Source organism: Triplophysa rosa, linkage group LG19 (assembly GCF_024868665.1).
Source record: "Triplophysa rosa linkage group LG19, Trosa_1v2, whole genome shotgun sequence".
NCBI lineage: Eukaryota > Metazoa > Chordata > Actinopteri > Cypriniformes > Nemacheilidae > Triplophysa > Triplophysa rosa.
In genome coordinates this window covers 21,438,011-21,455,233 of record NC_079908.1, presented here as the reverse complement: position 1 = coordinate 21,455,233, position 17,223 = coordinate 21,438,011, and the positions used below count along the sequence as shown (strand labels likewise).

The 17,223-nt window shown below is 41.5% G+C and overlaps 2 protein-coding genes across 2 annotated transcripts in view; one reads left to right on the top strand and one right to left on the bottom strand.

Annotated features, from left to right (window-relative positions):
- Nucleotides 1-12,631, top strand: part of rab27b (RAB27B, member RAS oncogene family) — a 32,225-nt gene extending 19,594 nt beyond the window's left edge. The window contains exons 2-6 of the mRNA XM_057359959.1: nt 5,384-5,555; nt 7,261-7,346; nt 8,284-8,387; nt 8,471-8,594; nt 10,609-12,631. Coding sequence (XP_057215942.1) covers nt 5,384-5,555; nt 7,261-7,346; nt 8,284-8,387; nt 8,471-8,594; nt 10,609-10,795 — 673 coding nt within the window. The 3' untranslated portion in view covers nt 10,796-12,631. The remainder of the gene's footprint in view (nt 1-5,383; nt 5,556-7,260; nt 7,347-8,283; nt 8,388-8,470; nt 8,595-10,608) is intronic.
- Nucleotides 12,632-14,362: 1,731 nt separating this feature from the next.
- Nucleotides 14,363-17,223, bottom strand: part of LOC130569889 (myosin-10-like) — a 31,399-nt gene continuing 28,538 nt past the window's right edge. The window contains exons 16-18 of the mRNA XM_057359786.1: nt 16,545-16,624; nt 16,309-16,419; nt 14,363-14,477 (exon numbers count right to left, since the gene is read on the bottom strand). Coding sequence (XP_057215769.1) covers nt 14,363-14,477; nt 16,309-16,419; nt 16,545-16,624 — 306 coding nt within the window. The remainder of the gene's footprint in view (nt 14,478-16,308; nt 16,420-16,544; nt 16,625-17,223) is intronic.

The window sequence follows — 17,223 nt, the reverse complement described above, 5'->3', positions numbered from 1 at the left end:
TGTGTGTGTGTGTGTGTGTGTGTGTGTGTGTGCTGAGCAGGGGTGTGGTTTAATGTGTGTGTGAGCAAACGCTCTCTCTCAGATAAGACACAGCACAGCTCAGGAAGTTTTTCTCCACACAAGAAGGAATATTACAAGGGTAAGCTGTACGTGTTTGTATTTTTTATGCCATAAAATGATGGTTTGTATATTGTGTTGGTTAAAGTTGTTGATGGAGACGAGGGTTTACAGAGTTAAAGTCGATGTGGTCACACCCTCATGTGTCCAGATTTGAATGAGAACTTATGAACTCTAAAGGAGAGACAAAGCGTTTACATCTCTCATGCTGTTTACTGTAAAACATACAATTGGGTTAGAAACTGGAGGTTGTTCAGGACGGTTGTCTGTTTAGGCCTCTAGTTCAGATTTGTACTAGTCTTGTCAACATTCTCACTGGCCAGGAGGCAAACATCCATATTTGATGTATTACAAGCAAAGTGTTTTTATGAATACATTCAAGTGTCAGGATGATTATATACAGCCTATTGAAAAGCGTTAATCTGGAAAACTTTAAAAGACTGTGCAAACAATACATTAAAGTTTGAAATATTTAAATGTATATTTCTAAAACAAAAAGTTTGAAATTAACCTAAAAAAATAAGATGAACTAGTACCAGTGATATAAAGATTTTGTATTCATGATGTAATGTAATATTGATAATCCAGCTTTTTTCACCAAAAATTGTGATAATTTAACTATCACTTATGTGACATCATGTGTTTTCTGTAATAGATCTGAATGACCTCAAGATTACAGCCAATCAAACACTGGTCACATGATCTGAAGGGTGGGAGGGGTACTTCAGAAACAGCTGTGAGAACAAGACTAGACTCTCCTGTTGAATCTGTTTCAAATGTTATTTTGAATCACGGAAAACATTTTAGGAACTATTGTGCATGCCGGAGAAAATCCTTCTCATTGGTTGCTAGGGAGGCACTGGCCTTAGTAACCACCGCAGTACACCATAGCAACGTCCTAGCAGAGCATGTAAAGTATTGTGGAAGTGATTGACTGTGATGTTGAATGAATGAATGAATGCTCTCGTCTAATGTAATTGTGTAAATGTCAGTGTGTTTGTGTAATGACACGTCATGCTTCAGACTCTCCAACAAATGCGCCAGATTAACAAAACCTCATTAACATTCTGAACAATGTTAAACAGACGTCAATAAAACGTACAGTATGAGCGGCGAACCAAAAAACAATCTTGTTAGGATTGAAAGGGACAAATGTGTTTCAGGTGCATTTCCCACTAAAGCCGTCAAGCATCTGTTGTTAAATGTCAGATGTTTCCTAAGCTCTCGGGTTATTTATTCAATTATGCTTTAAGGTCAGAAGGCCTGCGAGCAGGTCACCCTTCATTTCAGACTCATTTATCTAGAGCTCAAGTGTCAACTCGGTCTCAAATGTTTCTCTTTAAATTAGGGCTGTCACAATTATTAAAGATCATTTTCAGATAACCGCAATTATTGTGAATCCTTAGAAACAAGAGTGATCTGCAGTATCTGCTGCACTTTACATCCCCCGTCCTCGATCTGCACTCACTGTTATGGTCGAATGACATTTCTTCATCACTTGAGTTGTGTTAGATTCCTATTTTTGTGTTTATGAGTTTGATTCATGTGATTCCAGATTTGCTGCATCTACACAGCAAGACGACATCATCCTCTCAGTTCTCTCTGTTAAGGTCACTCTATAGGGAATGTTACTAGTTATTTCTTATTCTTAATGTATCTACATTTTATTCATTGAATAAATTAATTGTAATTAATCGTTATAATTGTCAAAGTCTTTAAACAGACAATTAATCGTCAGCCATATTTCATCATCGTGACAGGCCTACTTAAAATTGATCTGGAGAAATAAAAAGAGAATCAAATGAGCGTGTAATTGTTGGAGGTGTAAATGTTTTCATACACACACATATGCACACACACACACACGCATCACAACACATACACATACACACGTGCACACACACACACACACACACGCATGCACGCATCACAACACATACACACGCGCACACACAAACATAGATTGTCATGTGATAGTCCACAAACACATCTATGTCTTCTAACATGTTTTCACACACACACACACACACACACACGCACGCACACACACACACACACGCACGCACACACACACACATGTTGGGTTTCCATGTTTTATGGGGACATTCCATAGACACAATGGTGTTTATACTGTACAAACTGTCTCATATTCCCTCCCCCTACCCCTAACAATCACACACAACTGTCTGCTCTTTTACATTTTCACTAAAGTTCATTCTGTATGATTTATAAGCTTGATTCCTCATGGGGACCAAAACATGTCCCCACAAGGACAAGGGTTTTGGATATTGCCATCTTTGTGGGGACATTTTGTGTGCCTCACACTTACAGATAAACACTCTTATTGTCTAAAATTGTCATAGATTGCAAGAACATTTTTTAGTTCTTTTAATTCTCATTTTTATGTTTTTAATTTTTGTTTTATTATGATAGATTTTTTAGTCTTAGTTGTAAATATATATTTCATATAAAAGGTATTGTTTGCACAGTCTATAGAGTTTAGCAGATACACATTTCACTGCATCGTGTATATAACCGGTCATGTGACAAATAAAAATGAACAGCAAATCCATTTGGTTTGAGACAAGTGTTATGGACCTAAAACTCTAAACATACTTAAACTTTTTGAAGTAATGAAATCATTAAGTTGTATTGCAAACCATCATGACATGCACATGTACAATATTTTGATATGTTTTACAGCGCCAGTGTTCAGTGTTTAGTCATGAACACAATGTGCCTGAAGTCAAACGTGTGCTCAATTCAATAAACAAATGTCATTGTGTTCATTCAGTCAGAGTGATTTTATTACAATGTTAAAACAATTACACACCACAAAGATGTTAACTGAATAACTGAGGCTTTTGTGTCTTAACCTCCTTTATGCTTCTTGTTTTAACAGACGGATCAACAGATGTGAGGTTTTTACTGTGTAGAGTGAACATCAATAATATATGTCTACATAAACAATACAGGTTTTAAAACGGCTGAAAAGGAATGAAAAGAAAAAATCATTTAAAAACATGATTCATCATGAATGCACACAAACAGAGATTTGATCTGTGCACTTTTACAGTACAGACGGAAAACAGCTCATCACATCTTTCTGTATACACAGGGTTTTTCCTGCATAGAGACATTGGAGGCGGCCGCCTCCGTCTAATGTCGTGCCGCCTCAGGCTCTCGCCAAAATTATGTCGGGTGTCTTCACAAGAAATGCTGCGTGCATTTAACAGACTGTCATTTGTAACTGCAGTTGCGACATTACGCCACAGTGGAGGCGCTGTTTCGTTATCAGCACACTGAGGCGCTAGAAAGAGTTACAGAACAAGAGCTAGCCTGTGTTTCACGGCTGTTTGTTTTGCATCCAAGTATGTTTAATTTCTTGAAATGTATTAAATTAACATGACGTACATCATTGTAATGTCTTCAGCTGTGCAGTTGGATTGTTGAATCAGCGTATACTGTACACAGAGAGTTCGCCAGTATGAACGCACATTGCGTTCAGAACGACTCGCACACGAATGACTCATTTGAACCGATTCATTTAAACTATTGAACTTTTCAGTCACTAGCGAATATAAGAGATTTTAGATTTTTTTTAGATTTAGATTCAATTTATTGTCATTGCACATATACGAAGGTACAAGGCAACGAAATGTGACCTCTGCATTTAACCCATCCAGAGAGTAGTGAACACACGCACACAAGTGGTGACCACACGTACCCCCGGAACAGTGGGCAGCTATCACTGCAGCGCCCGGGGAGCAAGTAGGGGTCAGGTGCCTTGCTCAAGGGCTCCTCAGTTGTTACCCGCCGGCCCTGGGAATCCAACCGGCAACCTTATGGTCACGAGTCCGACTCTCTAACCATTAGGCCACAACTGCCCTAAAAATCATTGATCATTGAATCATTTAAAGTGAATCACAGAGAATGAAAGATATGAATGAGCTTTGCTCATTTTGAAAGACTGGTTACTTCAGTTGGCTATTGTGGGCTGAAAAGTTAGTGAAAATGATAAAAAAAAGCTTTATTTGATTAAAACAACATTTCTGTTTGGTTGAATAAAAGTAATGTTTTATATAACTTAACAATTGTCATTTTCATCTCATTTTATTAGAACTTTTTACATTTTATTTCATATGTCAAAGTCACTTTGGTTAAGCCACTTAAAGGTACGGTAGGCCTACGTGTGTGTGTGTGCAAGATCAGGATGGCACCACCTCCGCCTCATTTTGAGCCAGGAAAAACCCGATACAGCTAAGGTTTACATACTTTACCCCTTACAGAATCTTCAAAAGATGAACTGATAAAAATATAAGGAATTATACAAGATATGTTTCGTTTTTAAAGGTGTTTTATATCACTGAACTCAGCGTAACTCAATGTAATCTTCTGTCTGTCATATCATATGTGCGTCTAATCCAATAAGAGCGCTGCTGATGGATGAATGAATGACATCACAGTCATAGACAGAAAGAGATGATAAAGATGATGATTTTCTTCACCCTTTTCTAAGAATGAGATGAAGTGAGCTGCAGAAAACACCGACATCTCTACATCCATTACACGGCTCATGTTCTTCACAGTACACTTTCTTCTGCAATGTTTTTCATGAGCCTCTCTTTGACCTCGAGTATTACATCATAATGTTACTAATATTCATATCATTGTCATATCACATATGAATGTGAGCGGCTGTGTGTTACTGTAGTGATTTCTGAATAAGATGAAGTTATAGTCACATGAAACAGCAAACTTTGATTTAAAGAGCGCAGTGACTTTCCATTAAAGTCAGAGATGAATCTTGTGCGGGGATTGAGCAATAATTGACACGTGTGCTTTGTCTTTTCATTCATGTGTTTATTAAAGACGGAGCAGATAAAACACATCTCACAGTTGTTTGTCAGCTCTTCCACAATTTCCAAAACTTTCCACTTAATTAAGAATATAGCATCACACGTGCAGCCAAACGGTGAAAGTAAACTAGTAAACTCCAGAAGGTAAATCTCCGGTTATTAACAGCGCCACCTAATGGTGAACAATAGAATTACACACATATGACTTCTACAAAGAGCAAAACATGATCTTGTTTATCATCATATAGTTATATAGATAAACTATCATGAGTTTGATTGTGACAAACGTTCTAAGTCTTAAATGTCTTCAGAGAGTTTGTGTGTTTCTTGGATTCTTGTGTTTTGCTTTATTTATTTGTGTCGCTGAAATGTGTTGATAATTGTTGATTTCCTGTGTTGTGTTGTAGGTTTAGCTCCAGCAGCACTATGACTGATGGAGATTATGATTATCTGATCAAACTCCTGGCGCTGGGAGACTCTGGAGTGGGAAAGACCACCTTCCTCTACCGCTACACCGACAACAAATTCAACCCCAAATTCATCACCACTGTCGGCATCGACTTCAGAGAAAAGAGAGTGGTCAGTACACACCTGACGCCTGTGTTGTGTGTGTGTGTGTGTGTGTGTGTGTGTGTGTGTGCGTGCGTGTGCGTGTATGTCTGTGTGTGTGTGTGCGTGAAGGGTAAACCCTACGGTATGGGGACAAAATGACCCCACAAAGATGGCAATATCCAAAACCCTTGTCCTTGTGGGGACATATTTTGGTCCCCATGAGGAAACAAGTTTATAAATCATACAGAATGAACTTTAGTGAAAATGTAAAAGAGCAGACAGTTGTGTGTGATTGTTAGGGTTAGGGGGAGGGAATATGAGATACAGTTTGTACAGTATAAACACCATTGTGTCTATGGAATGTCCCCATAAAACATGGAAACCCAACATGTGTGTGTGTGTGTGTGTGCGTGCGTGCGTGCGTGCGTGCGTGCGTGTGTGTGTGGTCGTGCAAAATGTGTTTCCACCCACTACACTAGCCTGTGATGATCTGGAAGAAAATCGATAATGAGACGCGGCCTGAACTTCTCTCACCGCCTCAAACACACGCACACGCGCACGCACACAGTGTGAATCATCAGGGTTCAGATCTCTCTCACACACACACACGCATGCACGCGCACACACACAGACATGCACACACACGCACACACACACACGCACGCGCGCACATTTTAATATTTTATTTGAGTCCGCTTAAAGGAAATCATTTACAGGGACAAAAATATTTATAGATACAGATAAATGCATATCCACTCAATCATGGGCCAGTGTTATACAACAAATGTACACAATATTAAATATACAACTCAGTTGTTAGGGATGTAAATAACAACGTCTCCGCCATATACCACGGCTGCCTATAATCGCAGACACAGCACAGTACTTTGCTAAGCGCTTGGCCCTCTTTTTAGACATTCCAAGTTGTTGAAGTCCTCTTACCACCAACCTATGTACATGTCCCAAGCTGCCGAATATAAAAACAAATAATCGACCCCGATAACCCATCTCTGCAATGATGCTCAGAAGAGGTTGGTATTTAATCATTTTTGTCATAAAGGCTTCTTCCAAACTAGAGTCAAACACAGACACACACACACACACACACACACACACACACACACACACACACATGTCTGGTTTACTATCCCCGTGGGGACAGTCCATAGGCGTAATGTTTGTATACTGTACAAACTGTATATTCTATCCCCTATCCCTAACACTATCCCTAAACCTAAAGATCATAGAACACTTTTTGCATTTTTAGATTTGTAAAAAATATTGTTCTGTACAATTTATTAGCTTTTGTGCCCATGAGGACCTCAATTTTGGTCCCCACGTTGACACGAGTCCCCATGTGTTGGTGTGTATTCAGGTTTAGGTCCCCACCGGGATATACAAACATGAACACACACACACACGTAATATCCAAACTGCCCACATCATCTGAGCAGAACAGTCTCCGTATGGTGCTCAGCTATATTACAAACATGACATGTAATATTTGTACGATTTTTAAATCTCATGGATGAAGAAACCAGTGATATAAAGAGTGTGTACTGTAAATATCCCATCATGCCCTGGGGCTCAGAGACTCTCTAGTGTGCATGAATATTGACTTCAACTCACAGATGTCACTGTACAACCCTTGGTGACATCATCCTCCCAAAACTTATCTTTAACAGAGATGAAGTGAGTTATTACGTTCAGCGGTTGTCTCGTGTTTCTGCAGGTTTACACCACAAACAGTCCTAATGGAACATCAGGGAAGACGTTTAAAGTGCACCTGCAGCTTTGGGACACAGCAGGACAGGAGAGGTACACTAAACACACACTGTCACATTCATCCTCATCATGATGAGGTCCAGAGCGGCTCGAGCTGTGACGACTGATGTAATGAGTGACAGACGAAGTACAGACGCCCAATAAAACATTACTCCTATTAACGTGCTCATTCAAAGTCCTCAAAATAAAGTTGGTTTTAGTGCTCAAAGTAAACAGTACTTTAAAGATGAAGCATGTTTACTTGATCTGTAGTTTTGTGTTCTTCATTAGATGAATTGTGAGGTAGTCAAATTCTTCAGTTTAAAGTAACTATGAACATGTTTTTTTAAATAAAATACAGAGGAGTAAAAATGAGGATATTATGCTTTAGAACATAGTCATCTGTGTCAAAATAAAAGTACTCTGAGCAAGTACAGTTACATAAATGTTTTACTTATAATAAATACAGTAATGAACTTTGTTACCACTGGGAATAAGAAATGGCCTTTTCGTTACATTTCATTCAGACTTTCAGGTTCTCTGCCACGGGAGCTGAGCAACGGTCACATTTCAAAAGTAAATCAAATAAATATAGCGGAAAACTTCCGTCTGTTTTTAATGTAAATGCCAATAAATGAATTTCTCGTGACTAAATGATGCTTTTATCGACGCTCACGTGTAGGTTGTTGTTAATACGTCATAGGTCAAAGAGCATACGGGTCACATGACCATAAAACATGGCGGACGCAGTGTGTCCCAAATGTATTCATACACCTCCCACTCATACTATACAGAACGTAATGTTTTAACGGCCGATAGGGAGCTACTTATTCACATTCAGTACTGTCACAGTATGGGATTTCGGTCTGATTATCATCCTGAGATCCTGTGACAGATGCTGCTGAAACGTTCATGTGATATTTTCTGATGTGACGTCAGATGAATGAAATGGTTTGGCAGTATTTATCGAGTGATGTTGTGTTTCTGACAGGTTCAGGAGTTTGACCACAGCGTTCTTCAGAGATGCCATGGGGTTTCTCCTCATGTTTGATCTGACCAGTCAACAGAGTTTCCTCAACGTCAGAAACTGGATGAGTGAGTGACCACAGACACAGATATCTGTGAAAAACTATTGATCAGAGACCATCACAGACGTGTGTGTGTGTGTGTGTGTGTAGGTCAGCTGCAGGCCAACGCATATTGTGAGAACCCAGATATTGTTCTTGTTGGTAATAAAGCGGATCTGGCCGATCAGAGGGAAGTCCAGGAGAAACAAGCGAGGGAACTCGCCGATAAATACGGGTGAGTCACACACAGATGTGAGCACGTCTGCAAAAACATGTCATCAAACATCCTCCGGCAGTCACACGGACACCACAACCACCTGACACCAACACTCTAGTAACCATGACAACCACCCTGAACAGCCAATCACTGAGCACCACTGACATGCTGCTCTGATCATGAAGCACACATGTGATTTACTCATTTAAGAACAGAAGACCTGAAGAGCTTTGACATGTACTCTCATCGCACTGAGCAGTGGACGTCTGAACAGTGTTTGATATCTGCCCACATCCGTTCTCTTGAACGCACGGCCTCAAACACACGCTAACACTTCTTCATGACTGCACATCAGTAACACGCGTGACCCTGACTGGCTTTCCAACACACATATTGAGAGTAAAGAAGAGAACATACCTGTAAACTCTTCATCCATGTGTTTCCTGAGGAAGTGATGTCACTCTACACAGGTCATGTGATTGTTGGGATGAACCACTTCTTATCGATCACAAATCACAGTTATTTTGGTTTTCTTTACGTTTTATGAATATTTTGAATTGCCTTTTGTTTATATTTGATATTTGTAGTTTTCATGTTCATTTTAGTTTATAATTTTTAGCAATTTTGTTTCGCGTTTTTCTCGTTTGATTATTTATTTGTTATTTTCTATTTAGGTTTAATATGTTTTTTTTATTTCCAGTTAATAAATTTAGTTCCTTAACTTAAACTTATTTCAGGTTATTATCATAGGACATATATTTGAAGAGTTTAGTTCCAAAATGAGATAACTCAGTTTTCAAAAATCATGTTTTTTATTATGTTATCATGTTTTTATTGAGTTAGTTAGCTATGAGTTATTATGGCTTAAAACAAACCAACTGCAGCTTGATTGATATTAATTGGAATGCGCAATAAAAAAACATGATTTTTGACATTTTCATTTTGGAACCAAACGCTTCATTTCATATTATAATATGAAAGTAAGTTTTAAGGCCTATATTTTTTTTAATTTAAAACAATAACCCAGTCACAAACATGATTTTTTAAGCACATATCCCAGTGTCTCAATGTATTTTTTCTAAAGTATAAAAGTTATTTACAGTATATGTTCATGTTTGCAGTGCAGAATGACAGAAGCGACACTAGTTCAGACACCAAGAGACAATTCAGCTTTTATAAAACAATGTCAAATGTCTTAAAAAGTAAAAACTGTATTATAGATATTTGCCACAGACACAATGGGCCCTATCGTACACCAGGCGCAAGTGTTTTTGCTAGTTTCTGCCCAACGCAGTTCTCATTTTCCCATCCTGCGCCACGTTGTTTGTGCGCCTGTGTGCGTGTTGGTCTAAAAAAAGAGTTGTGTTCAGGTGCATTGTTGGCGCGTTGCTATTTTGAGGAACTGTAAGTAGACTGCGCCACAGACCAACTCAAACCTGCTCGAAAGTCAATGGTGCGATATGTGTTTTTGTTTAAAGAGCGTGTTAGTAAATGCGCCTCTGGGCGGGTACACATATAACGCGCTTTCACTTTACTTATTACACAGCACACAAACATGCCAAATATCAAAAATAAATTGATGACAATGTAAAAGATGATTATTGTGTACATAACGATAAAAATCCGGCTTGTCCTGTAGCTGATCTGCTCGCGCGCTTTAACCTCACGCACGAGCAGATGCGTTTCCTCTCTGGAGATGCGTCCAGTCTTTGCTCTTGCAAAAAGTAAATAGCGAATCCGCCATGGCGCGAGCGCAACTGGCTCTTAAAGGGAATGAGACATGCGACTCTGATTGGTTTACTGCCCAAAACACACCCATTACTCATTAAGAGAATCGGGACGACTCGTTTAGACCATGCGCCCGGGCGCGCCGACCGTTTTCCCGTCATTAAACTAGCAAAAGTGCATTCGGACAAAGCCTGAGTGCACCTGCGCCGTGCGCTTTAGACCATGCGCTTAGATCGTGAAAATAGGGCCCAATACATTTATGAATGTGTTTGTGTGAACTGAAGGTGTGTTTGTGTTCTGTCAGTATTCAGTATTTTGAGACGAGCGCAGCCACTGGTTCTGAGGTGGATAAAGCCGTGGTGACGCTGTTGGATCTGGTGATGAAGAGAATGGAGCAGTGTGTAGATAAACCCGCCGCAGACGCACACAACACAGACAGCATCAGCAAACTGGAGGCTGCGCCGGCCAACGAGAAGAAATGTGCATGTTAAAGAAGCGGGACGTGCCCTTCATCTCCCTCCGCTGGAGCCGTACCGCTCGTCCGGGCGACGTCAAACTGCCGGCGCTGGTGCTGAACTCTACTCAACTGTGTTAGACATCTGTGTGGACGTTTTCATTTTAACAGGTCTCCCTTACTAAAGCATCCCTTCAAAATGTTTGCAAACATGTCTTTATATTTAGATCTTAGTCCAGAAGCGCTGCAGGCGTGGGCTTATGCCGGCCGTTTCTGCATTGATGTGATGACGTCTGTCCCGTTTAAGCCGACGGCTGAACTAACTTCACCCTGACAGTAGAAGCAGATGAACGTGCTTTCATTCGTGTAGCTGGAGGACTTCATGTGCTCGTGTAGAGCGGTTCACACCTCACGTCATTAATCCGATGAATTTAGCTGATTTATGAATATTTCTGCTCACACGTTTACGTTGCGTTCTCTCCTCTCCAACTAAAATGAACGTGTTCACACTTTTAGAAGGTCTAGAAATCAGAAGCGTTATTCATGAAGCTCCAGCTGACAGAAGGCTGTTTGTGTGCCAAACTCTCTAACACTGCCTGCCAGAGTTCATCTCTGGTGACCTGTGCATGTCTGCACGACACGACGCGACAAACTCCTGCCGTGTGTCGTCGTGTTTCGCCTGCCAATGCTTGTGTGTTACAATGAGCGTGTAATGCGTGCATGCGGTCGATGTCGAGTTTACACACACGCACACAGATGAAAACTGCACCCAAATGAGATTTCGTTTTAGATCAGTATTTTAGATTCGTAGAGTTTTGCACGGAGCCTGTTCCTGTACGGATCAATCTGCAAGAGAAACTTGACATGTTGCTGATATTTTTTCATCCTGTTAAGTAAATAACTTTAAAATACGAAACAATGACAACTAAATTTCTACTGTAGTGCAGTGGTTCTCCAACGGGGGGGGCCCAAGATGGGTCCGGGGGGCCCACAGTTTTTGTGGCATTTTATGAAATGTATCATACATTTTGTGCAATCAAACATCAGAAAAAGAATACCACCAACCAAACGAACTGATGTTCAACATTGTATAATTGAATCTGTCTTTGGTTTAATTGAAATTCAACGTTTAAGATCATAAGTCTTTATTTGGGGGGGCCACAAAGCAATGCAACCCACACAAAGGGGGGCCTAAAACGAAAAAGTTTGAGAACCACTGCTGTAGTGCACACATGAAGGGTTCTCTGCATAACAAAGTGAGACATTATAGGACAAATCAGATCTCTGAAAATGTATGAACATGATAATCCTCTCTTGTGACGTTTGAATCTCATGAAAACGGGCCGTTTTCTTCATCTTAATGCAGTTTGATTTTTGTCCTAAAGTGCCAAATCAGAGAGTTGTCGTGCCATATGACAGCTGTGATGTGCTGTGAATGTGATGATCACATGTTCACATCTGCATTGGTGTTTGTAGAGATCTCGTGCTCGGCCTTTAACACAAGCTGTGTGTGTGTGTGTGTGTGTGTGTGTGTGTGTGTTTTACTGGAATGCCTTTGCGACAAAGTGAGTTTTGTTTCCACGTTTACAGCGTCTGAAGGATGAAGTTCCTCGTGCCTGTGCAAATCTACTGACCGACGACACTAAAGCGGGTCTCCTGAACCTGTCCGTCCGTTTTACTGCATTCAGAGTACGTTTGGCAAAATAAAGCAGAAAATAACACAAATAACTATGAATTGTACGTGTAAAGCAGGTGAAATTATCTCTTTGGTTGTTTTCTGAATGTTCATTTTGAGTTTCTGTATGCGTGTACTGTGTTACTAAAGAATAAATAAAGAGAAAAAAATGCTTCTTGATATTTCATCATGCGAATATTTCAGTGGTGTGGTTTGAGAGACTCTGAATGTGTTCTTGATTCATTCATTCATCATAAAATAGACACACGTTTATTTCAGCCTTATTTGTTTTCAGGGAAGGTTGAATTCACCTAATGTCAACCATGTTTGTTGGCTTGTGGTCCTGTCTGATTTTTTTGTCCTCTCTCAACGGTCCCATCCAATTAAAATCTATTAAGGCCAAAACAGATACCTGAGAGTATGAAAGTGTAGTCATTACTATACTACAGTATACTGAAACTTACAAGAGTTACTTTAGTAAATAACAATGTATACTACAGTAAATCTGATCAACTAAAAGATTTTGAACCGGGAGCAGAAAATCCTTTGGGACTTTTTATTTCCACATTATAGTTCCATAGTGAGCTTTAAAGCGCAGACAAAACACATTTATAGACTACAAACATGTGTTTGTTGCTTTATTTTAAGATGGCACCGAATGCTCTGATAAACCTGTACACTAGAGAACCCTCAGTAGGGAACACTAATTCCTTTACACATGTTTTACTACGGTAGGTCACCATTACCACATTAATATTGCCAACTCCCAGTCTGATATCATCTCTGAATTCATGCAAAATGACATTAAAACAATACGTTTATACTAATAAAAGACTGAATAAAGTCAGTTCAAGGGTCGGATGCATCTGAAATTCCCAAAATACATCAAATAAATGACTGAAAACAAAACATCTGAAGAATATTTCCTTGACAATATCAGTTTAAAGCTACAGCACAAAACCATTTCCTTCAATCAGTTTTTTTTCTGTTGTTTTCTCATTAAAATATTTGTAAAATATCTGGACTAGAGAAAAAAAATACTATTAAACTACTTTAAAATGATTTAGTAAGTCTTTTAAGAGAATGTCTCTTAAGATTTATTTTTCTTAATAAACGTTCTTGTTTTTAAGCATAAATCTTAATCTTAGTTTTTGACCGATGCTTAAAAATGGATAAGAAAAATCTATCCTACACTAGAAAACAACAGAAGAAATAGCGATGAAAATGATTTTGTGTAAATACATATTCTCTCAGTAAACATTAAACGTGAACAATAATATGACAGAAATGACAGAACAGTTTGAATGACAATATCCATTTAAACTTGACTAGAACATATACTGTAGCTTGCGTCCTGTAAACCAAAGAAATCACGCCGACACTTTACAATCCCATTCTGTTTCTTAACATCAGCTCACGTGCGCTTCAAATATTTGTGCAGCATTTATTCATCTTTATTCACATGAAGTGAGATGATAAACGCTTTGAACATTCATGTGATCTGCTGATGTTCACTGATGTTAACAAATGTAAGTGTATTGTATGAAGTGTCACTGTAATAATAATAATAATAATATAAGCACATATAATATTTGGAAAAGGTTTTGAGCCCATTCCAATGTTTGGCAGTAGAGACTTTCTTTCTTTCCATAAACTATATTACAAAACACCAACATTCCTAGAATCCAGAACAGTTTGTCCCAGAGCTCAGTTCATGTCATTTCCTGATTTAATGTTGATCTGGTTTTAGATGCGGTCTGGACTGAAGTAGTTAATGCGATCTGGTTTTGCTAGTTTGGGATGTTTAGAAGCTTGATGAGGAGGGAAGCAGCAGCGGACAGCAGACACACATCCAGACTCGTGTACACGTTTGCTCCTGTCATCTGTGTGTGTGTGTGTGTTTGGGTCCATCATGTGTTGTCGAGGGCGTCACACCTGTGTGATGTTTTTCTCTGAGGGTTCGGATTCCTTCTGCTCGTCCTCCTCGTCTATACTCAGATCCAGAAGTTTGAGCTTTTCTAGAGTTTGTCTCGACTCGTTCCTCCTGCGGGACACAATGAAGAAACACATCATCACATAAACATCTCAACTCGTGTGTGTGTGCGTGTGTGTCTGTCTGTGTGTGCGTGTGTGTGTGTGTGTAGTGAGTGAGTGAGTGAGAGAGTGAGTGAGAGAGAGAGAGAGCGAACAAGCGAGTGATTGAGCGAGTGAGTGAGCGAGCAAGCGAGTGAGTGAGTGAGAGAGCGAGCGAGCGAGCGAGTGAGTGAGTGAGTGAGAGAGTGAACAGGTGAGTGAGTGAGTGACTGAGAGAGTGAACAGGTGAGTGAGCGAGTGAGAGAGCGAGCGAGCGAGCGAGTGAGTGAGTGAGAGAGTGAACAGGTGAGTGAGAGAGCGAGTGAGCGAGTGAGTGAGTGAGTGAGAGAGTGAACAGGTGAGTGAGTGAGTGAGTGAGCGAGCGAGAGAGCGAGTGAGTGAGCGAGCGAGCGAGCGAGCGAGTGAGTGAGTGAGTGAGTGAGTGAGTGAGTGAGAGAGCGAGTGAGTGAGAGAGCGAGTGAGTGAGCGAGTGAGAGAGTGAACAGGTGAGTGAGCGAGTGAGTGACTGAGCGAGCGAGCGAGCGAGTGAGTGAGTGAGTGAGTGAGTGAGTGAGTGAGTGAGAGAGCGAGTGAGTGAGAGAGCGAGTGAGTGAGCGAGTGAGAGAGTGAACAGGTGAGTGAGTGAGCGAGAGAGAGGAGAAGAGAAAAGGAGAGATGAGAGAGAGTGAGAGGAGAGAGAGGAGAGGAGAGAGAGAGAGAGAGAGAGAGAGAGAGAGGAGAGTAGAGAGTAGAGAGTAGAGGAGACGGGAGAGAGAGAGAGAGAGAGACAGAGAGAGAGAGAAGAGAGAGACAGAGAGAGAAGAGAGAGAGAGAGAGAGAGGAGAAGAGAGAGAGAGACAGAGAGAGAGAGAGAGAAAGAGTGGTAGAGAGGGAAGGTTGGTGAAAGAGTAGTAGAGTGAAGAAAGTGTGTAAAGAAGAAAGAGGAGAGTAAGAGGAGAAGAGTGAGGAGGATGACAGGTGAGAGTGAGTGAGATGATGAGATGAGCGAGTGAGGGAGGAGAGGATGACGACGAGAGACGAGTGAGGAGAGACGAGAGAGGAGAGAGAGAGAGAGAGAGAGAGAGAGACGAGTGAGGAGCATAGGAGAGGAGAGGAGGACGAGAGAGAGCGAGAGGAGAGACGAGAGACGAGAGAGCGAGACGAGAGAGCGAGGAGAGAGAGAGAGAGAGAGCGAGCGAGAGGAGAGAGAGAGAGAGGACGAGTGAGGAGGAGTGAGTGAGAGAGGAGAGAGGAGAGAGGAGGAGAGATGAGCGAGTGAGAGGAGCGAGAGAGAGAGAGAGGAGCGAGAGAGCGATGATGAGAGACGAGAGAGACAGAGTGAGCGAGAGAGGAGTGAGGAGAGAGAGGAGAGAGAGAGAGAGAGAGACGAGGATGAGAGAGAGAGAGAGCGAGGAGAGACGAGAGAGGAGGAGGAGAGAGAGAGCGAGCGAGAGAGTGAGGAGCGAGAGGTGAGTGAGCGAGGAGTGAGTGAGTGAGAGAGTGAGAGAGGAGAGACGAGGAGCGAGTAGAGAGCGAGTAGAGTTGAGGAGCGAGTGAGTGAAGCGTGAGTGAGTGAGCGAGGAGAGTGAGTGAGTGAGTGAAGAGTGAGGTGAGTGAGTGAGTGTAGAGTGAACAGTGAGTGAGCGAGTGGAACGAGCGGCGACGAGTGAGTGAGTGGGAGTGAACAGGTGAGTGAGAGAGAGTAGGAGTGAGTGAGTGAGTGGAGTGAACAGGTGAGTGAGTGAGTGAGTGAGTGAGTGAGAGAGCTGAGTGAGTGAGGAGTGAGGAGTGAGCGGTCATACCAGCTCTTTCTGCTCTGTAGCAGGATCTTGTGTTCTTCCTCCACCTGCTCCGCACAGCTCTTGAATCTTTCCTCCAGTTTACCGATGGTGTTTGTCAAAAACCACTTTACTCTGAGGGAAAGCAAGCTCGTGAGCAAAACCTTCACAAAACACATCAGGTGTGGTGATGTGGTGTGTGTGTGTGTGTGTGTGTGTCACCTTCTCTTCAGTCCGGAGAATGTTCTGCCAGTTCTTGCTTAAGTCTGCAGCCGAGTGATTGAATCCACTTCAACTCGGTTATTCTGAAGTCCTCCATCTGCTTGCGCAGATCACGCAACTAAAACAACAACACAACCATCATCACAAACTCTCCTGGGACCGACATCAACGACAACACACACAGACACACACAAACAGCACACAAACACACACGCGACAACACGCCCACAGCACACAGACACAGACACACACAGACACACGCACACACACACACAGACACCACACACACACGCACGCACACACACAGACAGCACGCACAGACACACCGCACACACAGACACACGCACACACACACACAGACACGCACACACAGACACACACAGCACACAGACACACGCACACAGACACGCACGACACACACAGCACACACGACACACACACACACACACACAACACACACACACACACACACACACACACACACACACACACACACACACACACACACACACACACACACACACACACACACACACACACACACACACACACACACACACACACACACACACACACACACACACACACGACGACACACGACACACGCACGACACACACACACACGCACACACACACACACACACACACACACACACACACACACACACACACACACACACACACACACACACACACACACACACACACGCACACACA